This window comes from Bubalus bubalis, chromosome 7, assembly GCF_019923935.1.
Source record: "Bubalus bubalis isolate 160015118507 breed Murrah chromosome 7, NDDB_SH_1, whole genome shotgun sequence".
In the NCBI taxonomy this organism is placed as follows: domain Eukaryota; kingdom Metazoa; phylum Chordata; class Mammalia; order Artiodactyla; family Bovidae; genus Bubalus; species Bubalus bubalis.
The window spans coordinates 20,050,222-20,075,428 of NC_059163.1; the positions used below are offsets into that span (position 1 = coordinate 20,050,222).

A 25,207-nucleotide genomic window follows, 5' to 3' on the forward strand; every position below is an offset into this window, starting at 1 on the left:
AAGCCAGGAATGAGGTGTTAAGAGTCTCAGAATCCCAGGTGGTGCCAAGGGAATTTCTGGATCCTGCAAGCCAAGCATTATAGAGAAAGAGGACTAGAAGGATCTACTGTGAATGCTCAGGCAGAGAGAGAGCTTTTAAACCTGTGGCGGCTGTATTTCACATGCATAAATTTTTCCTCTGTGCCCTTGTATCTTTGCCCATTATTATCTGCCATTATAACCACCAGGAAACTAGAAGGGGGGAAAAATCTAGGATTTAAACCCTTCAAATTTTGTATTGGAACTTTGGGTCCAAGTTGTATTAGAAAAGAATTAGCTTGAGGCCCGAGGCCCTTCTCTTCTGATTGCCACCAGCATCTAATGTCTCTCTCCTTTTCCATTATTTTTGATTTGATTTGATTTTTTTTTTCAGCCACATCTTGAGGCATGGAGAACTTACCAGATCAGGGATCGAACCCATGTCCCCTGCAGTGGAAACGCAGATTTTTTTTTTCAATTTAAATTTATTTATTTTAATGGGAGGCTAATTAGTTTACAATATGGTATTGGTTTTGCCATACATAACATGAATCAGCCACAGGTATACATGTGTTCCCCATCCTGAACCCCCCTCCCACCTCCCTCCCCGTACCATCCCTCTGGGTCATCCCAGTGCACCAGCCCCAACCATCCTGTATCCTGCATCAAACCTGGACTGGTGACTCGTTTCATATATGATATTATACATGTTTCAATGCCATTCTCCCAAATTGTGCCCCCCTCTCCCTCTCCCACAGAGTACAAAAGACTGTTCTGTACATCTGTGTCTCTTTTGCTGTCTTGCATGCAGGGTTATCGTTACCATCTTTCTAAATTCCATAGATATGCGTTAGTATACTGTATTGGTGTCTTTCTTTCTGGCTTACTTCACTCTGTATAATAGGCTCCAGTTTCATCCACCTCATTAGAACTGATTCAAATGTGTTCTTTTTAATGGCTGAGTAGTACTCCATTGTGTATATGTACCACTGCTTTCTTATCCATTCATCTGCTGATGGACATCTAGGTTGCTTCCATGTCCTGGCTATTATAAACAGTGCTGCGATGAACATTGGGGTACACGTGTCTCTTTCAATTCTGGTTTCCTCGGTGTGTATGCCCAGCAGTGGGATTGCTGGGTCATAAGGTAGTTCTATTTCCAGTTTTTTAAGGAATCTCCACACTGTTCTCCCTAGTGGCTGTACTAGTTTGCATTCCCACCAACAGTGTAAGAGAGTTCCCTTTTCTCCACACCTTCTCCAGCATATTCTTAACCCCTGGACCACCAAGGAAGTCTACCTCCTCCATTACTAAGGATGACTATGGGCTGACACTGCCTGGCATATCAGTAGGAAAACATTTACTTTTAGGTGATTCCCCTCTGTCCTTCATTCTGAATGTTTTTGCTCTTGAAAAAAACAAAACCCTTAAGCTCCATTGTCTTGTTTCATGCTTTCATCTAATGTTAAAATAACAGCAATAACTTCCAGTTTTTATCTTTAAAATTATCTCTATAACATGCTTTATTGTATTCATTTCAGTGTTTTGAGTACCTACTATGCACCAGACTCATTCTCTGTGCATGTAATTCGTATCTCTTTACACAGCATGGGATCTGAAGCTCTGAAACGTTGACTCGGTAACATTTTGATCTTAGCCGAAAGGCCGGGAAGCGATTCGGTAACATTTTGAAGAGGGCAAAGTTGGAATTTAGACAAACTCAATCCTCATCCAAAGCACATGTTCTTCCCAATAAACTCTGTTGTAATAATATCCACGGAAAATATTAGCTTCCTCCGCTTCATCCTTGTTGTGCTTACTGTGCTCTTATGTTTTTTTTTTGTTTTTTACAGTGGTGTTTATTTTTTTTTTTTTCCAGCAATGAATTTGTTTTTGTTTTTGTTTTGTTTTAATTTTATTTTATTTTTAAACTTTACATAATTGCAGTTCTGAGTTATTTGTTGTTGTTCTTCAGTTGCCAAGTTGCAACCCCATGGACTGCAGCACGCCAGGCTTCCCTGTCCTTCACCATCTCCCGGAGTTTGTTCAAACTCAGGTCCATTGAGTCAGTGAAGCCATCCAACCATCTCATCCCTGACACTTCGTGTGAGCCAGACTTGTCTCCTGCCTAAGACCTTTTCACGGCTTCCCCGTGGGAAAAGTTACCACTGTCACCTCCGAGACCAGGCCTGCTTCCCTTATCTCCGGAACTGCCCGCCTTGCACTCTTCTCTCTAGTCGTGCCATTCCCTCGCACTTTAGCCTGCTCCCTGACACTTTGCCTTCGATTCCTGCTTTTTCTCTGGCTTAGATTTATGCTAGTCAAACTGTGGTTCTGGGGACCATCAGTATCACTTGGGAGCTTGTTAGAGGAGAGGCAGAATTCCAGCTGCACCCCCAGATCCCAGGTGATTAGGATGTGCAGTGATTGTTTGGGAAGCACAGACCTAGAACTGAAGGAGGGCACGGCAGCCCACTCCAGTATTCTTGCCTGGAGAATCCCATGGACAGAGGAGCCTGGTGGGCTACAGTCCATGGGGTTGCACAGAGTCGGACACAACTGAAGCGACTTAGCACGCGTGCATGACCTAGAATGTTCTTGTCTTGTCGTGTTTTTCACCTTGACAACTCTCACTTATTCTTCAAAAACTTACCTTTGGAGAGCTGAGGTCAGTTTTCAAGGTCCGTCTGGGTGAGAGGTCCCCAAGCGTACAAGTTTTATATGTAGCGTATAAGCTCTTGCCTCTTAGGGAGGGGGGTGTCTGTGAGCTTCTCCTGTTACTAAGCACAGAGATATGTAAGGCAGCTTTTCTTCAGAGATATCAAACAAAACAGTATATTACAGCAGACTGACTGCAGGCACAGATATGTCAATCCAGCTGCCTCTATTAAGCCAGACATTAAAGAGAGTTGCAATTATGTAAAATGAGGCCATGCTTCACACTAAAACTCATTTTTTGTTTTGGAAAATAGTTATTTTTCATCAATATATGTTATTTATGCTAACACGTAATAGGTTTATTGTTATTTTAATGAACTGATCAATTTAATATTCCTGTATGACATGAACAAACACATTTATTTACTTTATAAGCAATCTTGTATTATTGATATATATTAACATTGAGTATTGATTCAATCAAGGAGATATTTTGAATTTCCCTTATAGTTAATGTTGGGCTTCCCAAGTGGCTCAGTGGTAAAGAATCTGCCTGCCAATGCAGGAGACGAGAGACATGGGTTCTATCCCTCAGTCAGGACTATCCCCTGGAGAAGGAAATGGCTACCTGGCAACTGGTTCCAGTGTTCTTGCCTGGCCTACTTGTATAGTTCTCTCATTAGATCCTAAGCTCCTTGAGGACTATGACTATGACCAATTCATCTCTCTATTTACTGAGACTAAAGAAACGTGTAGCCTCCTCCCAGAATACTCTGGGGACTAAGGAGTATGTTTACTCTCCAGTTTATAGAGAGAGCCCTGGGCAGCCTACGCCCGAGCACCGGCTTCAGGGGTGATGATTTGTGTATGATGCTCTAACCCTCAGTTGCTAAAGTGACACGTGGGCATCAGCACCAGCCCCGGGGGTCCTCCGCTCCATGTTCAGCTGCCTGGAGTCCCACCTCCCGCGGGAAGCAGGGGAGTTCCATGAGCAGCAGCGCCCACTTGTGCCCGGCATCATCACACCAGCGGTCGTCTTCCCCTGTGTCCGTGGCTCTCTGACCCGTAAAGGTACAGTGAGTGGACTAGGACCACAGAAACATAGATGGCCCCACAGGAGCCTCGTTTGGCCATGGATGCTGGGAACTGACTGGCCACCTCCAGTGTGAGAGGAGGAAGAAGCCCATGGGAATAGAATCCCACACCATACTAAACTCTACCGCTGTTAGGGACAAAAACAGCCACGTACCACATCTGCAAGCTTCATGAATCCCTGATTCCTACCCTTTAAAAAATTTTTAATTTTGTATTGAAATGTAGCTGATTAACAATGTTGTGATAGTTTCAGGTGGACAGCAAAGGGACGCAGCCATACATACACATGTATCCATTCTCCCTGCAAACTCCTCTCCCATCCAGGCTGCCACATAAGCAGAGTTCCCCGTGCTATGCCCTAGGTCCTTGTTGGCTATCCATTTTAAATATAGCAGTGTGTAGATGTCCATCCCTGGAGAAGGCAATGGCACCCCACTCCAGTACTCTTGCCTGGAAAATCCCATGGACGGAGGAGCCTGGTGGGCTGCAGTCCATGGGGTCGCACAGAGTCGGACACGACTGAAGTGACTTAGCAGCAGCAGCAGCAGATGTCCATCCCAAACTCCTTAACTATCCCTTTCCCCTATCCTTCCCCCTGCACCCCCAGGGCAACCATAAGTTCATTCTCCAAGTCTGTGAGTCCCTTTCTGTTTTGCAAGTAAGTTCATTTGTATTTCTTTTCAGAGTCTGCATAGAATGCATGTCATTTGCTATTTCCCCTCCTCTGTCTGGCTTGCTCCACTCAGCATGACAATCTCTAGACCCATGCATGTTGCTGCAAATGACTTTATTTCATTCTTTTTAACCCTGCTTCCTGCCCTTTTGGATGCCACAACAAGCCCCTTGCATGGAAGCCATGATGCAGTCGTATCCTCTTCCTGTTGGAATCCAGCAACAGAATTCTGTCAGTGGCTGGACACAGGGCAGAACAAAAGCTTAGGTGATACCACTCTGATCCTGCTGAGAGGTACCTATCTAGTATTTCTAGCCGACCCACATGTTTTGACCACTCATTTTATCAGTGAAAATTTATTTTCCTTATCCTAATTACAAACTCTTTAGGGCTGGTTGGAGATAACAGTAGTTGAACTCTATGACAGACCTCTGGTTTATGAACTGTGAGAGTTTGTCAAATGCTAACTAATGAAGTGTGGGTTCCTGATGAGGGTACTTCAGATGTTAATGGACATCCCCTAGGGTGAAGAATAAAGTGTGCATGCGTGTGCACACACACACACGTACACACACCCCTGTCTCACACTGTTTATGCTGAAGTATCTTCAAGTAAGTCACAGGCAGTATAACAATATCATTAAGTTCAAATACACACAATATAGTGAAAAGTAAATACGGTAGAGTCTCATTTATCTGAAATTCAGCTATGCCATCATTTCATTTAACTGGAATAAAGCCAAGAACCTCTGAATAAACAGAGAGAATCATCACAGTAGATGCTCAGTACCAGATTCACCGTATTTCACGGAATCCTCTAACCTCCAAAATACATGTTCCCCGCCTTTGCCTCCATAGAAAGACGTCTTTGAATAAACGTCACAATCCTAGTAATTCTGCATTTTCAGTCTCAGCCCTGGTTACCCTCTTTGGCCCTGACTCAGAGCCTGTGTGTTCTCCATCCGCATGCAAATACAAGTTCAGCTCTCTAGGGTTTTCGGACCCTTGGCAGATTAAGAGGAGCAGGTTAGAAGGAGACAGGGAAGCTGCTGCAGGTGGAAAAACTGACAAACGGAAGTGGCAGCTTTTCAGTGTACCTGAAAATAAAGGCAGAATCGGCAAAATTTAATAAGTAAATATAAGAACTCAGTTCTTGTAATGACTGAGTCATATAATAAGTCAGTTACTTGAAGCCAAGAGCTCTTCATACCTTAACAGACCCTGTGGGAAAAACAGAGTCTAAGGCTCACGCTCATTGTATCAGACACCTGTTTGGCAACATTACAGATGTCTGGACCTCCTCTATCCTGAGGCTGAGGCCCCTCATTCTCGGCAGTTCTCTGCGCTCCAGCTGGTTTCCGGCAAGTTCATCCTGACAGCGCTATCCTTATGCCTGAGCCTCCTGCACTGGGGCATCTCTCTTGGTGCTGGAGCCCGTGACACCTCTCAGCACCCATGTTGACAATCCAGAAGTTTCTGTGTGGTGGTAGTGGGGATGTGGGCAATGTAGGGCAGCTGGTAGATGCACTCTTCCCCCCTCTTCCTCCCAGAGGGATTGTTCCAAGTCTCCGTCACCCATCTGGCCTCTTGGAAGATGGAGCCACCAGGTTGAGGGGTCAAGCAGTGACCAGCTCAGGTCAGCCCCCTGACCTTCCCTGCCGCCCACTTTCTGTCCTCCCGGGACTGAGCTCTCCATATAGAGTAATTCATAGAAGCTTTGGCTTAAGACTTGCCTTTTGAGAAACCCAGGCCAGAATACTCATCACCATCATAGAAGGTCAAGTTATTTCAAAAAATTGATGGTAAAGAACCTGCCTGCATTCAGGGAGACCTAGGTTCGATCCCTGGGTTGGGAAGATCCCCTGGAGAAGGGAACAGCTACCCACTCCAGTATTCTTGCCTGGAGAATCCCATGGACAGAGGAGCCTAGCGAGCTACAGTCCATGGGGTCGCAAAGAGTTGGACATGACTGAGCAACTTTCACTGATTAAGAAGGACCAAAAAATGGGCACAGATTTCCACATACTATTTATTTGGCACATAGAAAATCCCATTAAAATTTTTTATTGTTTATTTTATTTATTTTTGCTTGCACTGGGTCTTGGTGGCTTTGCTCAGGCTTTCTCTAGTTGTGGCAAACAGGGATTACTCTTTTTTTTAAATTTATTTATTTTAATTGGAGGCTAATTACTTTACAATATTGTAATAGTTTTTGCCATACAGTGACATGAATCAGCCATGAGTGTGCATGTGTTCCCCATCCTGAACCCCCCTCCCACCTTCGTCCCCATCCCATCGCTCTGGGTCATCCCAGTGCAACAGCCCTGAGCACCCGGTCTCATGCATCGAACCTGGACTGGCGATCTTTTTCACATATAATAATATACATGTTTCAATGCTATTCTCTCAGATCATCCCACCCTCGCCTTCTCCCACAGAGTTCAAAAAACTGTTCTATATATCTGTGTCTCTTTTGCTGTCTCACATATAGGGTTATCATTACCATCTTTCTGAATTCCATATATATGCGTTAGTATACGGTATTGGTGTTTTTCTTTCTGACTTACTTCACTCTGTATAATAGGCTCCAGTTTCATCCACCTCATTAGAACTGATTCAAATGTATTCTTTTTAATGGCTGAGTAATACTCCATTGTGTATATGTACCACAGCTTTCTTATCCATTTGTCTGCTGATAGACATCTAGGTTGCTTACATGTCCTGGCTGGGGGTTACTCTTCATTGCAGTATTCTGGCTTCTCATTGAGGTGGCTTCTCTCATTTTGGAGCATGGGCTCTAGGGCTCAGGCTCAGCAGTCATGGTGCACAGGCTCAGGTGCTCCATGAGCTTAGGTGCTCCACGGGTTTGTCCACAACACAGCATGTGAAATCTTCCTGGACCAGGGATCGAACCCATGTCCCCTGCATTGGCAGGTGGATTTTTAATCCACTCTGCCACCAGGGAAGTCCAGAAATACCCATCTTTAAGGAGGTATAATTGATATAATATTATATTAGTTTCAGGTGAACAACATGCTTCAGTATTTGTAGCTACTACAGAATGATCACCACAGTAAGTCCAGTTAACATGCCTCACCATACATAGTTACAAATCTTTGTCTCATGATGAGAAATTCTAAGATCCATTCCCCTAGGTGCTTTCGAGCATACAACACAGGTATGTAACACAGTTTTATTAACTATAGTTACTATGCACATTATAGACCCAGGACTTACTAATTATAACTGGAAATTTGTGTCTTTTGGCCCCTTTCATGTAGAAATTTCCATTTTGATTCAGATTCCATCTGATGGAACTCCATCTTATCCTTTGCCACAAACAATTTAAAAGAAAGTAGGGGTAATTAAACATTTATACCTTCAGCTAGCAAGAAAACTCAGCTGTCTAAAGTAGGTGTTGTCTTGAGTCTTAACAGCACAATTGTACTGAGGGCTATTGGAAAATGCAATCAGCAGAGTTGGGAGATTTACCAGAATAGGCTTTCTTTCTTTTTTGTATTTATTTACTTTTGGCTGCATTGGGTCTTAGTTGTGGCTAGCGGGCTTGGTTACCCGACAGCTTGTGGGATCTTAGTTCCTCAAACAGGAATCAAACTGACATCCCCTGCACTGGAAGGTGGTTTCTTAACCCCTGGACCACCAGGGAAGTCCCAGGATAGGCTTTCTGCAGGAAATCAGACTTCAGCTGAGTTCTGAAGGCCTGGAGACCTTTGGAAGGATGGTTCAGCTTGAGTTTAGGAATGGAAACCACGGGCTAGAAAGCATGCATTGTGCGCAAGGGTGATAACTTCTTCCACGTGGAATGGAAAAAACCGTGTTTTGTCAGCCTGTTCATTTTTGCGTGCAACAAGGAACTTAGTCAGCCCACCTAAATCAGTTCATCTGTAGCAGTTGATATTGATCATGCAAATAGCCAAAATTACTCCAGTGGCTTCTTTATTGTGCAGAAACCAGCTACTGGTGAGTAACTTATCATTGATAGAGTTTGGGAATCAACCTTGCTCCCTTGGGTGGGGCAAGAGGATTGTACTCTTGTCACTTGGCTATTGTCCTTTCAGCACAAGATCCACATGTGAGCACACACACATACACACACACACACAGAGTGCTATCTACTGTCACCAATTCTATAAAAAATTTTACTGTTAAACAGAGAAGGGAGGACAATCTCATATTTTAAAGGACCACTCTTAAAAAAATTTTTTAATACATCAAAGGACCACTCTTTAAAATGAATTAAATTTTTCTTACTTAAATCTTAGGCCAGATCCTAAAGGAAACAGAGAAAATAAGACTTAAATAACAACAGCATAATCAAAGCAAAAAGTAGTAACCTAACATATTGGGCTTTCATTCTTTTGGGAATTAAATATCTCTTTGAGAATTTGATGAAAGCTGTGGACCTTGAACCCCAGAAAAATGGGAATACAAAAAAAGTTTGCATATAATTTCATGGGTCCCAGGTTAAAGAAAATGGTTATGTCTTCCCCTGTGATGTTCAGTTTATCTCAGATAGCAAGAGTCGAGGTGGAATGCAGTTTTAAGGGTGCAGTCTTAAGAGAGAAAGTAGATGTGCAGTGACTTTGTTTTAAAGTTATTTTGTAAATAATTGTAATTGTTCATCTTAGTCATCGTATTCTGTTACCATCGGGAGTTAATCTGTTATTCTTATAATTTATTGAGAACAATTGGTAACTAATTAGGAAGGGAGGGAGTAGAGTTGGGGGAAGGAAGGACAGAGACGAAAAATCCTCAAGAGAGACACAGATTGACATAGTGTCTAATCAACTTAAATTTCTAAAGGAGACTGGAGAAACCCTAAATATCAAACAACTGAGGGTGAACTGACTTAATTTTTTTTGGCCAAAGACAGGTGGATTCCTGTCACGCAAGTCAATAGTTCAGCTACTTATTGGGCACCTGCTGTGTTAACCAGCATTTTGTGTTCAAGGAACTACGAATGATGTGAATTAGATCAAGACAAAGCCTAACCTCAAAGAATTCATCCTGCGCTCATTATGATGGAATCAAATCTTTGAAAAGGGAAAAAGTCCTTTTAACCTTCCTTCCATGGTCTTAGCAATCAATATGTCTGGGCATTTTTCTTCAAGTCCTTCATTGTTAATGAGGTAGGGTTAATGCTCTTTTGTGTTAAAATTCTGCAGTGATGGTGTTTATCTTTTGAAACGCTGCTTAGTGAGCTCATGCAAGCTGTTTGTACAAAGACAAATTAAAATCAAGTAGATGGATGCAACTAGCCTCCACATTCAGACCTCAAAAGCAAATAAAGCTGAAGTCGGAGAGAAAATAAAAATATGTCCTTTTTCCTACACGCTGCAAGTTTCCGACAGAGATACTTTCGTGGAGAGGCTGGTTGCTATCTCTGGTTCCTCCATGGGAGGAATTATCCAGGATATGGGAATTATGCATCTAGGTAATCTAGTTAAAGGTTTATTCTAAAGTGAAAGAGTCTAGTTAAAGGTTTTCTTCTAAGGGAATGCTTATTGTGAAGTAGCACAGAGAAAGTAATGTCAAGACTAACTGAGGGTCAAAAACAAATCTGGAGTGATTAAAACTTTCTGAAAATACTTCAAATGCAGCCATCATGAAACACTCTCATTTAAAGACACTGAAGCATCCGAGAAGCAGGCTCCAGGGTACAGTGGTGAAGCCTCTTTTCAACTTAATTCAGAGAGTCTGGAAGATTTTCTGAAGCCCATCAATGGGCTTCTGTCTTCAGATCTGCCTCCAAACAATCACATATTCCACCTCCTGGTGGTCGATAACAGAGGAGACAAAGGAAGGAGGGAATGGTCCGTTCATTTAACCAGCTGCCAGGGCAGAACATCTGTCCTCAAAATAAATGTTTGTTGTAAGCACCCAGATGATTTTGCCTGGTCCCCTACAAGATGCGAAAATTGCAGGGAAGATGAATTTCTGACTTGGCCGTAAGTGGAATCACAGAAGCAAACATGTTTAATCAAGATGCCAGTGACGGCTCATCCCTCATCATTACGATACATTTGAGGACTGTAATTTCTCTCTCACCCGTTATATTTGCTTCTTTTCACATTTCCTGAGCTGACTCCGTTTGGAAGTCAGCAGGTCATTTCCCCTTCTTTCATGCTCTAGTAGATTTCACTCTCAAGATCTCACACCCCAGCAGCACCGGACTGCTGTGCAAGGGTTACTCAAAGAACAAGAAATGCTTGCAGAGAACAGCAGTTTCTTTTTCATCTGAAGAAAAATGAGAGTTTTAAGATGTTTATCACACCCAGATTTGAATATATATATATATATGAAATCCCTGATTCTTCTCCATAGAAAAAACTTTTGGTCTCAAGGCCTTTAATGTTTCAATTCTTATTGCGATCCAGTTTATTAGAATAAGGATATTCTTCAAAGCATTGAAAGGTTAGGGCCTGTGTCAATATCTATGTCCTGTAATCAAAGCCTACTTGGATGGTGGTGTTGTGGCGTGATGGCATTTGATGTGTGAAAATGGACTGCACGTGCGTGCTTGGTCACTTCAGTTGTGTCTGACTCTGCAACTCCATGGACTGTAGCCCACCAGGCTCCTCTGTCCGTGGGATTCTCCAGGCAAGAATACTGGAGTGTGTTGCCATGCCCTCCTCTAGGGTTTCTGCCCCACCCAGGGATCGAAACTGTACCTCTTAAAGCCTCCTGCATTGGCAGGTGAGTTTTTTGTTGTTGCTGTTTTTGCCACTAACGCCACCTGGAAAGCCCAGTGGACTGCATATCTTGGGCTAAATGCTGAAAACCATCTTCCCACTTTGATAGTGGTGTCATGAGCAACTGTGAGATGGGAACTGAAAGGTTTCCAACATCTATTGTGGGTCTCCTCTTACAAGCTGTCATCTTAAAACTCCAGGACACGCCTCCCGAGTTACTGTAAGGTGAGCTGAGTGCTTTGACTTTTGTGATTTTGGCTTAAACGTGTGAGTCTCTGGTTTCAGATCTGTAAAGGAGAGCTACTCTTCCGTGGGTCATTCTCAGATTCATACCGCCCCTTATCTCTTTCTTCACCCCTTTCTTTTTCTTTCTCCCTTGATGATTTTAGGAGGCTTTTATCTCCTTTCTTTTCCTATAGGTAACTCCCATCTGAGTGTTCACAGATAGACAGAGAGGAAGTCACTCACATTCCAAGAAAAGACCAAACCTGTTAGACTGGCTGTTAATCTTAAATGTTGCCAAAAATGTAGCATATTTGGCAGCTCAGAGAATGACCCAGAAGCTTATGCTCAGATATCACTCATTAAACTGGAGGTAGGATGTAAGATATAGTTCGGGCCAAGGCAGAAAAGAAGGAGAGACGACCTCAACGGAGGTAGGTTACCTGTATTCAGGCAAGGAGGGGCAACAGTCAGCCTACCAACCAGGCTGAGCGTGAGAGGGATCAGGGAGGCTTCATATTTAAAGGGAGGTTTGTGGAAGCGATAAGGGAAGCGTTAGTCGGATGGGGCATTTTGGGTAATCTTTAGTTGAGATGGCATTTGTAGTTGAACAGGGGGTGGGAGGTTTTGGGCAGGGGGTGATAAGTCCCCTGGGCAGGGAGCAGTAATTCCCGGGCAGATGTAGGCGATGGGAGGTTTCTGGGCAGGGGGTGATAAGTCCCAGGTAGATGCAACCGGCCCGGAGCATCAGGGCAGGACTTAAAGTTCAGTTTTGTTTTCCCCAAAGTTAGATGATTCAGCAAGAGCCTTTGAGACCGTTGTTTTCTTTTCCAGGCCCAAGGACTCCTCCATAGGAAGCCTCACAGTGAAACCTGTTGGTGGAAGCTGGGGGTTGAGTCTCAGGGAACACAAATGTCTTTCATCGAGTTGTTGACTTCATATACACAATCCTGTGTTGGCACCAGTCCAAGAGATGAACATCTAATGAGAAACCCAAAAGCAGGCTGCACATTCATTGTGCAGTTTGTGGGTTTTTTTGAAAATCTTGGCATCTTATCTGTCATACTCTGAACAGCCCTGCTGAAGTCACATAAGTGTTTTTATTTTTCTGAGAACTCATCGTTGACTAACCGTTCCTGTAAACATATTTAGGAGTGCCTGCTCTGTGCAGGGCTCTGTGCTAGACTCTGCAGAGTCTGACTCTATGCCTCACTCCACAGGCCCAGCGGGCTATCCTTGTGGCAAGACAGGATACTCCGAAGTTGCCTCTGAGATGGATATTACATTGTAGACAGTTTCCTGGGGAGGGTTGTTGTGGTCAACACCTGTGGAAGAAGGGACAGAAACAGGATTGAGGAAGGGAAGAAACTAGGCCTTGACTGGTCTCAAAGGAGGCTTCAGCCAGCCCTACAGGTGGTATATTCTTCAGAGTCGTGGTGAGCGGGAGCGGTGGTACTCCACCTGGGTAATGGACTTCTGCCCTGTTAGGTCAGTCATGGGATGGGGTTGTTGGGAGAAGGTGTGACTTAGGGCAAGATGACTCCACTGGGCAGAGACAGCATTGCCATCGCCTGGGAGATGAAGCCCTCTGATCCTAAGAGGAATCTGGATGCCTCACCATAGTGTTCACTACATTATGCTAGAAGGCTTTTGGCTACTCCACAGAACCTCTTGACTCACCTGTCTTGTCCCAGAGTAATACCTTAGGGATAAAGCCACTCTAGGGTCAGTTAGTTTGGTGGCTCAGCAGCATATTCAAGAGCCTTTCTGTCTTTCTGCTCCGTCAACCTAAGCGGTCTCCTTTTTTTTCTGATGCTCCTTCCTGTCACCGTCGCAAGGGTTGTGACGGTGGAGCAGGTCAGGAGACACTATGGAAAAAAGAGACGCCATCTTTCCCTCTGAGCCCTTTCTGTTATCAAGGAAAATGTTCCTTCATCACTCTCTTTTTTTACTGAGGTAAAATATACACAACATACTATTTATTATTTTAACCATTCATTCTGTAGCATTAAGTACATTCACAGTGTTGTATGTGGGCTTCCCAGGTGGCGCTAGTGGTGAAGAATCCGCAGGAGACCCAGGTTCGATCCCTGGGTCTGGAAGATCCCCTGGAGAAGGGCATGGCAACCCACTCCAGTAGAATTCCCATGCCTATAGAATCCCCATGGACAGAGGAGCCTGGTGGGCTACAGTCCATGGAGTCACAAGAGTCAGACGCGACTGAAGTGACTTAGCACACAGCAAAGTAGTGTGTACCTGTCCTCACTCTTATACTCAGATCTTTCACCTGTCCTCACTCTTATACTCAGATCTTTCACCTGTCCTCACTCTTATACTCAGATCTTTCACCTGTCCTCACTCTTATACTCAGATCTTTCACCTGTCCTCACTCTTATATTCAGATCTTTCACCTGTCCTCACTCTTATACTCAGATCTTTCACCTGTCCTCACTCTTATACTCAGATCTTTCACCTGTCCTCACTCTTATACTCAGATCTTTCACCTGTCCTCACTCTTATATTCAGATCTTTCACCTGTCCTCACTCTTATACTCAGATCTTTTACCTGTCCTCACTCTTATACTCAAATCTTTTACCTGTCCTCACGTTTATACTCAAATCTTTTTCATCACTCTTAAAAAAAAAAAAGTATACCTATATAGCAGTAGGTATTGCTTTTCCTTTCCTCTTCCTTCCCAATTCCTAGTGACCTCTATTCTACTTTCTCTCTCTATGAATTGCCTCTTCTAGGGTCCTTGTATAAGCGGAATCGTAACCATATTTGTCCTTCTGTGCCTGGTTAATTTCATGTTTTCAAGTTTCATCCATGCTGTGACTTGTATCGAAAGTTTGTTCCTTTTTATGGCTGCACAGTATTCCATAGTATGGATGGACAGCATTTTGTTTATCCGTTCATCTACTAATGGACACTTGGGTTACTTCCACCTTGTGGCTATTGTTAATATTGTTTCTATGAACACTGGTGCTCAACTGCCTGTTCAAGTCCCTGCTTTCCAACCTTCTAAATAGATACACAGATTTGGAATGGCTGGATCATATGATAATTTGATATTTAACCTTTTGAGAAGCTTTTGTTTTTTGCAGCAGCAGCAGCTTGACCACTTTCCATTCCCATCAGTGATGCATAAGGGTTCCAGTTTCTCAACATTGTCATTAACATTTATTATTTCCCAAAGTTATAACCATCCTTTCTCTCTGAGAAGTACAGTAACCTGGGGCATCCTGCCTGGTGCAAGGGAGCTATAGAAATCCCCCGAGAGGGAAGAATGGTTAGACTGAAGCCAAAGCCTGTGGGCTGCAGTCGAACCAGAGACGGTGGATTCCATAGTGTGGGGGCAAAGCAAGAGAGTCATGGCAAGGGCCAAGCTTCTCCCCGGGAAACCACAGCCCCTCTGCACCACGGCACAGCACCCTCATTGGGAGAGTGTGTCCATCCTGAGTCCATGGCGAGGAGTAAATGAGAGAAAGCCTATGGCACACTTAGCCCAGCATCCAGCACAGAGTCAGCCGCCAGTACGTGATTTCTGTCTCCTTTCCAGGAGCAAAATGAGGGTCCCAGACTGTGGCTCAGAAAAGGACTAGGGGGACTTGCCTGGTGATCCAGTGGTTTAACAACCCGACTTGCAATGCAGGGTACATGGGTTTGATCCCTAGTTGGGGGACAAAGATCCCACATGCTATGGGGCAACTAAGCCCTGATGCAGGGAAAGAAAGGAAGGAAGAAACTGCATGAACACATGTATACCTGTGGTGGATTCATTTTGATATTTGGCAAAACTAATACAATTATGTAAAGTTTAAAAATAAAATAAAATTAAATAAATAAATAAATAAAAATAAAAAAGAACAGGACTTCAAGAAGCTCCTTTCAGAGGTACTGGATTGTAACCCAGAGTAGAGGGACGGAAGGAACCACCCGAGTTGCAGGATGCCCTGCAGACAACATTCAGCTGCTTCCTGTCCTCCCCAGAGGCACCCAAGATGAGCAGCCACTGCAGACCATCGTCTCTGGGCTTCCCGTCAGAGCCCCTGCCTCCTCACACACCCTCCACAAGCTGCCAGGACCCTTGGCCACAGCCTGCGTGCTTCTTGCAGATCCCCTCTTCGGCGGATGCTCCCACCCAGCTGCTGTCCTTTCTGGGGTGTTGCCCTTGTGCGCAGGTTCACCCAGCTCAGGAGGCACCCTGAGGCCAGGGGCTGGATGATGCAGCGGTACGTTTCCCCCAGGAAAAGAGCTCTAAAAGAGTCGCCCGGCTCCACGGGATCTGCCAAGGCTCACTGTGCGTGAGCTTCTCCCCGGGCCCACCCTGCCTTCCTCGCTTCAAGCATCTCCCCAAAAGCCTTCTGCATCGGACTCTGGGAGCCCAGGCTCAGACAGCAGTCTCTTCTTCACTGTGTGTTGTCTTTGCCCCTCCAACTACAGCCACTCATCTGACCTCCCAGGCACCCTCCTTCCCCTAAAATGCAGTCATATCTTATGCCGAAATGGGTGCTGATAGGATAATGTGCATGCTAATCTCTTCAGTCACATCCAACTCTACAACCCTATGGACTGCAACCCGCCAGGCTCCTCTGTCCATGGGATTCTCTAGGCAAGAATACTGGAGTGGGCTGCCATGCCCTCCTCCAGGGGATCTTCTTGACCTAGGGATCGAACCCCTCTCTCTTATGTCTATCTGCACTGGCAGGTGGGTTCTTTACCACTAGCACCACGTGGGAACCCTGATGGATTAATATGTTGCCCAATAAAAACGGTGATAATTATGTGAGAACTGACCCTTACGTGCAGTTAGCAATCTGCAAAACCTACATGATTTTATTTGCAAAGCAGAATAGCCTGATGGTCTCTGAAATGGTTCTGCCTGGATTTGAATCTTGGTCCTACTACTTATTAGCCTTGTGACCTTGACCCAACTATAACCTGTAAAAGGTTCAATTTTCCCATCTGTAAAATGAGGATACTACTGGTCCCCTCCTCCAAAATTTTTGTCAGAATTAAATGACCCCGTACGTGGATGGGTCTCAGAATAGCCACGGCACATAGTAAGCACATAGCATCCATTAGGTATTAGTGTTTTTTAAATTGGAGTATAATTGCCTTACAATGTTGTGTTGGTATCTGCTATACAGCAAAGTGAATCAGCTATGTGTACACATATATCCCCTCCCTCTTGAACCTCCCTCCCATCTCACTCCCATCCCACCCCTCCAGGTCATCACAGACCCCCGAGCTGAGCTCCCCATGCTGGCATTAGTATTTGTTCCTCACAAGAACCCCATGTGGTATTGTAATTCCTGCTTGTGTTGGACACCTCTTGTGCCCACCTCACACTCCCAGCCCACCTTTTCACTTCTGCAGCTACCTGCGACGCAAGTGTAACTCACCAGCAACGTGCCCAGCCATACTGCCTACTTCCTGCCCTGGCTTCTGTGCCACCCCCACCTGAGATGCCTGTGACTACACTCAGCCATTCAGACCCAAGCAAACCTGGAAGTGTGAGAGAGCTGACATCCCACGTAGACCCCTTGACCAAAGAGGAACTGGAGCCAACGAGAAAATAGTCCCCTTTTCATTCCTAGAGAGAATTCTGAGCTATCATGTGTCCCAGGGAGGTCCCGCAGCAGTGGGCACCCCACAGCTTGACTCTTCCCTCATTTCATTTCCCTCTTCCCAGCTGCCCACTCCTGTTACTCGAGGTCACTTCCCCAAATGAACTACCCACATACAAGCCCTTGCCTCACGCTCTGTTTGGAGAACCATCTCACTGTGTACACAAAGACTGGAAGAACAAAGACAGGCTTGTTCTCCGTGAAGAGTCAGACCTGGACTCAGGTCAGATTTCTTCCACCTCCCACATCTCATTTCCTCAAGCTGCGCCCATCCTGGTTCATACATGCGCCTTTTGACGGAGGCCTCCCATGAGCTGGGTCAGCCGAAGGAAAACCAAGGAGAAAACAGCTGTGACCAGGCAGCTTTGTTTTGTTTTGTTGTTTTGGAGTGGGGCAGGGGTTGGTTTATTTTTTAGCCAAACTGCACAGCCTGTGGGATCTTAGTTCCTTGACCAAGGATCGAACCTGTGGCCCCTGCAGTGAAAGCGTGGAGTCTTAACCACTGGACCTCCAGGGAAGTTCTGGAACAGGCAGCTTTGAACATTTTCATTTCACAGCCCCTTCATGTCCCTGCTAAGAGCCTGTGCCACACAGCCAAAGGTTTCACACGACCGGAGCAGGGACTCTTGTCAAATTTGTCTTGGTACCACTAGCCCTTGGGGCCTGGTATACAGGAGGCGCTCAGGAAACACTTGCTGGGTACACAAGTCCAGCAAGCAAACTATTGATGGTTTATTTTTAATCTTTGCTTTATACGTGGCCATGCTTGTTCATATATTTGTTTATTTTTATGCTGGTTTGGAACGTAATTGCGGATGGACAGAGAGTGAGAGGGTAACAGGCAGGAAGGCCAGGGGTCTCCTAAAGGAGGAAATAGCCTGCAAGTGTCAGACATTTTTCTCTCTCTTAAGCGGCAGGAGGAAACAAACTAGCGATATTTTTTCCTTCTCTATACAAATTTAAAAAGACTTTCTCTTTTTCTCTTTTTCTCTATTTCTCTTAAAATACTGTGTTGCCATAATGACACCTGGTTTCACCTGAAGTTAACTATTCTCAAGCCTTGAGTTAACCAATGCCTTTTTCTTATGGAGATGTTTATCTTAAGCTATGCTAATGTACTATGCATTTACCCCAAACTCTGTGTTCAAGTCGGTTCCGCCTCTTGGCTCAGAACCTACTTGACAAACCAGTATGTTATATTCAGATATTGTTCCCCTAATCTATGTAAACGAAACTATTTGTATAGTGATCTGCCCTTCTTCAAGATTCAAGTTAATCATTTTATGGCCCAGGATGAACCATTTGGTGCCAAGATTATCCCAAAATGCATCTTATGGCTGAGGGGCCTGGTGCCATTCTGAGTTTTAAGACATTCCTTTCTTTCATTAACAGACGGCTAGTGACTGTATAACATCCAGCTGAAGACTAGCAGTGGGGTACTCTTTCTGCCGCCTTCTGATGCCTATGTCAGAAGCTTTCTCTATCTCCTTTATACTTTAATAAAACCTTATTACACAAAAGCTCTGAGCGATCAAGCCTCATCTCTGGCCCCAGATTGAATTCTCCTCTGGGGGCCAAGAATCCCGGCGTTTTTTTTTTCATTCAACAACCTTTCAAGAACATTTAAGGAAGGGTTGTTTACCTTTTTCCCAAGCTACATTAAAACAGATTCACATGCCTGCAAAGTATTCAAAGAATATTGGATATTTCTTGAAATTATGGTTAAAAAAAAACAACTGTTTGTCGGGTTGACCGACTGGTGAAAGAAATAGAAGCCATCAAACTGTGGCTTGTAGGACACACGTAGCTCTGAGATGCTTGGGTTTCACCTGTACTGATTGTTTAATACTTGAAATTCTGAAGTTTGCAGCAGGTCCTACCACTTCCTATAACTTCTGCCTGCCCTAATTCTCAAGTTGGTGTTACCTGCCTAGCCCTGGTAGGTGGATGGGTTTGTGACCCCCATACAGAGACACACAACAGGCTCCAAGAGCCTGGCATCATTCCTGACTCCCCCTGCAGCTTGCTCACTCCCCCACCACCACCATTAACAGGTGCCCCGTGGCAGCGTGACATCCTCCTCTTTCCAGGTACTACAAGATCACCGTGGTGCTCATGTGCTTCGTAGTCCCCACGCTGGTGCCCTGGTACATCTGGGGAGAGAGCCTGTGGAACTCCTACTTCCTGGCCTCCATCCTCCGCTACACCATCTCACTCAACGTCACCTGGCTGGTCAACAGCGTCGCCCACATGTACGGAAACCGGCCCTATGACAAGCACATCAGTCCTCGGCAGAACCCACTCGTCACCCTGGGTGCCATTGGTGAGTGTCGGGTGGGAACCCCTGGGGACAGTGGGTGTTCAGACCTTCTTGGCTTCTTGGGGGGTTTGTGGCACGTGGAAAGGGAGGCAAGGGAGTGGAGAGGACTGGAATGAACTTGGGCTTTGGCATTAGAATCCTGGCTCGTGGACAAGCCTCTTACTCTCTGGTTTACAGCTTTATTATTTGTGAAATGGAAACAGGAATACCTGCTTCATAAGGGTGTTACGGGTTTGATCCCTGGGTTGGGAAGATGTCCTGGAGAAGGAAGGAAATAGCAACCCACTCCAGTGTTCTTGCCTAGAGAATCCCCGTAGACAGAGGAGCTTGGGGGGGCTACAGTGCATGGGGTCGCAAAGAGTCAGATCCGACTGAGGGACTCACACTTTCAAGGGTGTTACAAGAATTAAATAAGATACTATATATCATCTGCTTAGTATGGTGCCTGGCACATAGTAGGTAATCAGTAATTAGCAGCTATTTATTTTTACGCTAGCCATTTCCCTACTAAAGGAGGAGTAGCAGTTGATGTCACTCTCAAACTGCCTGACCACTCTTAGCCTCAGCTGTCCAACACTTGGCTGACCATTTAAAAAGGCCCTCAAACAGAGGGATGGAGAGAAACGGGACCTTGACAATCTCATGGGACCGCAGAATGGTTAAGAGTCAGTCTGACAGGCTTAGTTGAGGCTTGGTTCCTCTGCTCAATCTCTGGGCAAATTATCTGGCTCCTCCCCACCTTGGGTTCTCATCTGTAAAGTGGGGATAAGAGTAGCGTTGACCTTCGCCCGGGGTCACCAGAGGGTTAGGTTACCTAATGTTTGCAGCAGTGCTTAGCAGGAAACAAGCCTTCAGGGATGCTGTTTTCCTTACTAGCCTAATGGTCTTAGGCAAGTAACTGGTCCCTTCTGTGCACTTCCATCCTCATTTTAAAGTAGGGTTAATCGTAGCAGCTAGCTGAGTGATGTGAAGATTATAAGCATTAAAACCCTTTGAAGAATTCAGCCCTGTGATTGGCACACAATAAGTGATTAATAAATGTTATCAGAACCTCCCTGGTAGCTCAGCTGGTAAAGAATCCGCCTGCAATGCAGGAGACCCAGGTTCGATTCCTGGACTGGGGAGATCCCCTGGAGAAGGGGTAGGCTACCCACTCTAGCATTCTTGGGCTTCTCTGGTGGCTCAGTTTGTAAAGGATCCGCCTGCAATGAAGGAGATCTGGGTTCAGTCCCTGGGTTGGGAAGATCCTCTGGAAGAGGGCATGGCAAACCACTCCAATATTCTTGCCTGGAGAATCCCCATGGACAGAGGAGCCAAGTGGGCTGCAGACCATGGGGTTGCAAAGAGTTGGACATGATTGAGCGACTGCTGCTGCTGCTGCTAAGTCGCTTCAGTTGTGTCCGACTCTGTGCGACCCCATAGACGGCAGCCCACCAGGCTCCCCGTCCCTGGGATTCTCCAGGCAAGAACACTGGAGTGGGTTGCCATTTCCTTCTCCAATGCATGAAAGTGAAAACTGAAAGTGAAGTCTCTCAGTCGTATCCGACTCCTAGCGACCCCATGGACTGCAGCCTACCAGGCCCCTCCGTCCATGGGATTTTCCAGGCAAGAGTACTGGAGTGGGTTGCCATTGCCTCACAGCTATGTCTTGATAGAAGCATCTTGGGCTTCTGTATAAGCTGAGCTTGAGCTCGAGACCAAACCCAGGAAGGAAGTTTCCTGCTGTTAAGTATAAACAGTCTCTGCATCACTCTACAATGAATTTCTGCCATCATGGTGTAAGGGTCACCCATTCAGACCCTAGGGATCTTGTGTTGACAAGAGCAATGTAAGTTGAATAAACACCAGATTTAGCTTTGGGAATAACTTGATAAGCAGAGAGAAAAGTGTGAGCTTCCTGATCTCTCCTCTTGTTTTCTCTTCATCTCACTCTTTGTCTTTAATAAGAATTGTGGTGAGGGAAGCCACATCCAGTGGTGACTCTGAGAGTGGACAAGAGTGGGCACCATGCATCTGTTACCACCTTCCGTAGGGGATGTGGGCCAGGAAACCAAGGAATGTGGCTATGACACAGGTCCTGAAAAACTGGGTGTTGGCTTGAAGGCTCTCAAGGTCTACACTGAACTCTCAGTCAGCTTTCCTGATAAAGGTCATTAGAAGACTCTTATTACATCAGCCATATGGGAGACCGGGGAATATGTTCACAGTTCTTTGAACAGTGCCTGTTTCTGAAAAATAGGGGGAAACTCTAGAATTCTAGTCCAAGAATGATGAGGGTGGAGGGGCAGGATTGAAAAAACCTAAATTAAAAAGAAAATCGCAGACCACAGACTGATCCATCTGATGGACTCATCGTACAGCAGAATCTTCCAAATGTGGTCAATAGAAGAACTGTATGATGACCAGTAACCACTTAAGAAGTAAAGGAGGAATCTGGTGGTTCCTCAAATGGTTAAAAATAGTTACTATAGGATACAGCAACTCCACTGCTAGATTTATACCGTAGAGAAAAGACAGTGTATGTCTGCATAAAAACTTGTATATGAGTGTTCATAGCAGCATTATTCATAATAGCTATAAAGTAGAAATACACCAGATGTCACTCACCTGATGAATGGATGAATGCAATGTGGTATATATATCCCATACCATGGAATACTCTTCAGCAATAAAAACAGATGAAGTACTGATACGTGCTACAACCTTGAAAACAGTATACTGAGTGAAAGAAGCTAGTTGCAAAAGACTGCATATTATTTGATTTCATTTACATAAAATGTTCAGAATAAGCCAATCTCTGGAGACTGTATTAGTAAAGGTTCTCCAGAAAAGTGAACGTGAAAGTTGCTCAGTCAAGTCCGACTCTTTGTGACAGTATGTGTGTGTGTGTGTGTGTGTGTGTGTGTGTGTGTGTATGAGAAGAAAATGGCAAACCACTCCAGTATCCTTGCCTGGGAAATCCCATGGACAGAGGAGCCTGGCGGGCTATGGTCCTGGGGTCACAAAGAGTCAGAGATTTTATATATATATATATACACATACACACACACACACACACACACACATGGTAGTTTAGTTGCTAAATTGTCTCCAACTCTTAGCTCCTCTGTCTGTGGAATTTCTCAGGCAAGGATACTGGAATATATATATATGCAATTATATATATATATATATAAAATATTGCTTATAATAAGTCTCTCTCTACCTATATATTGGGTATATTCTGTAAGATCATACGGAAACCTGACTGAACTTTTTGGCCAACCCAATGTATATCCATATAGAAACAGTAGGATTTCTAAATCTATATAAAGGTAGATAGATGTATTCTGTTTCTGTGTGTATTTACGGGAACAGGGCAGGGGAAGGAGGAGAGATTTATGATGAGGAACTGGCTGGTGAGATTACGGAGGCTGAGTCCCACCATCTGCCATCTGCATGCGGGAGACCCTGGAAAGCCAGTGGTATAATTAAATCTGAGTACAAAGGCCTGAGAACTAGGGGAGCTGATGATGCAGATCCCAGTCTGAGGGTAGGAGAAGATGAAATAGACATTCAATCAGTGTGTCTGGAAAACAGGGGGCAATTCCTCCTCCAGGCCCTTAAGGGACTGAAAAAAAGTGAATTCGCTCAGTCGTGTCCGACTTTTTGCTACACCATGGACTATAGCCTACCAAGCTCCTCTGCCATGGGATTTTCCAGGCAATAATACTGGAGTGGATTGCCATTTCCTTCTCCAGGGACTTCTTAAGGGACCAGCTGATGCCAACTCACATGGAGGACCGTCTACTTTACTGACTCCACTGCTTCAAATGCTAATCTCATCCAGAAACACCTTCACAGACACCTAGAAATAAGGGTTAATCTGCGCACCCCTTGGCCAGTCAGGTTAACATGCAAAATTAACCATCACAGAGGAAGAAAGTAGGACTGGAAGGATGGGGGGATGGATGGGGCTCAACATCCATCCATCCTTGGGGAGTGGGGTTTCTTTTTACGTAGTGAAAACGTTGTAAAGATCCTTGTGGGGATGCCTGCACAACTCTGCGAATATACTGAGAGCCATTAACTTGGATACTTTAAATGGGTGAATTGTGTGGTGAATTACATCTTAATACAGCTGTTAGAGAAAAATGAAAAAATGTGTGAGACTCCTCCCTGAAAACACCCCAGGGGAGGGGCAGTAAGGGAGGAAAAGTCACTCACTGCGAAGGGAAGAATAATATATAGGCAGATTTTGGATATTTAAAGATCCAACTCCTTAATTCACTTACTTATGGGAACGATTATCATTTATCTCTTCCGAGCTTTCCCAAGAAGTCTTCCTTTAATCCCTTCAGTCGACAGAGGCTATTTTTCTTTCATGAACATACATCAAAATGATGATCTGTTATCAGCCATTCGGCGTTTAGCTTCTGAAGTACAGCTCTAAAGTCATGGGAGCATGTCACCAGTACAGGGAAAATTCATCTTGAGACTTTATGCTGATAACTTTATTGTTATTTTTCTGTTCCAATCGTTTGTCTAGCCAATTCAGTGAATGCTGCCTAAGGGCAGACGGCAAGTACAGTAAGTCCCCTACATACAAACATGTTCTATTCTGAGAGCAAGTTCGGAAGTCTGGTTTGTTCAGAAGTCCAACAAAGTTAGCTGCCGGGGTCCAGCCCCGGCTGATCCAGGGTCTTCGAAGGAGAGACGGCTAGGCGACCTATTCAAATGTTAATTAGATATAATAAAGAGGAATAGAATGAGGATAGCTCAGTAGGAAAATTCAGTGGAGAAAAGAAGCTGAGTGGCTTGGTTTACGCGGAAAATCAATATAACCCGTGACACCAGGTTAGCTCTGACCACGGAGGCCGCAGGCGCCCTCTCGAATAGCGGAAGGTGCCCCACCTTAGACACCTTCTCGAGTGGGTCTTAGAAGCCCAGGCAAATAAATGGTCGCAGAGGACATCCACGCTCCAGATGGACACTCAGCTAGAAGTTAAAGGGAAGAATGACATGGGGAGACCAAGCGTTGGTGAGCAAGGCCCATAGCTTTATTTTCAACAGGGGCTTTTATACCCTAAGTTACACATAGAGGATAATAGGGGATGCAAAGTCAGCAGTCTTTGATGCTTATCAAAAACCAGGGTTTCTTTCCTGCAGATTTATCGTATACAAATGGTTTAGGTGATTTACATCATCTTCTGGCCAGAGGCCTATTAACATTTTATGACTCTTGACAAGCACTTATCAACAAAGACTTATTTTCTCTAAGAGTAATTATTTTAAGGTTTGGCGCCATCTTCCGAAGATAAGATTACGTTCCTATAGGGTGGATGTGTAATGGGTTTACAAAGGAAAGAATTTACTACCTTAAGGGTCTAAAGTTACTAACACCAGGCCACTACTTATTTTTTCTACATACCAACTATATTAATTAATGCACATTCAAGGATACAATTCAGGGGATGTGAAAACTTGGCAACAAACATTGGCTCATCAATGAAATCTTTTACTAGTTTTATTCTGACAGTTTCTAATTCTCTGAGAGGCTCTAAGCTATTTGAATATCTTAAGCTTCCCGTGCCTCTGGAGGCTGGGAGACTGTAAACAATCGTATGCATAGCTGTAGGTGTCCGGGTAAACTTGTCAGGCGAGTTAGAGAGCCATCTGAGGGGTTTGGATTTAAACACTCCTAATTGCCCAGGAACTTTATTAATTGGAGCTGTAAGTTAACTCTTTGACAGAGAGAGCGAGATGGTGGTGGGGGACAGTCCCCAGTAAAGTCAGAGGTGAGAGCACAAAGCAATAAAGTAGGCAGACTCTGGTTTTTTTGGGGGGTAGATGCTCTAGAATATCCGGGGGCACTCCCGAGGCTCGATCCCGCCTTTGC

General features: G+C 44.7%; 1 protein-coding gene and 1 long non-coding RNA gene across 2 annotated transcripts in view; one reads left to right on the forward strand and one right to left on the reverse strand.

Annotated features, from left to right (window-relative positions):
• Positions 1-25,207, forward strand: part of SCD5 (stearoyl-CoA desaturase 5) — a 177,786-nt gene that overhangs the window by 150,685 nt on the left and 1,894 nt on the right. Inside the window, exon 4 of the mRNA XM_025289812.3 lies at positions 19,100-19,332. Coding sequence (XP_025145597.1) covers positions 19,100-19,332 — 233 coding nt within the window. The remainder of the gene's footprint in view (positions 1-19,099; positions 19,333-25,207) is intronic.
• On the reverse strand, positions 12,460-17,019 carry LOC112586151. The gene is made up of 2 exons (XR_003110532.2): positions 16,888-17,019; positions 12,460-12,703 (listed from the first exon to the last, which is right to left on the reverse strand). It is a non-coding gene; the product is annotated as an uncharacterized LOC112586151 (long non-coding RNA).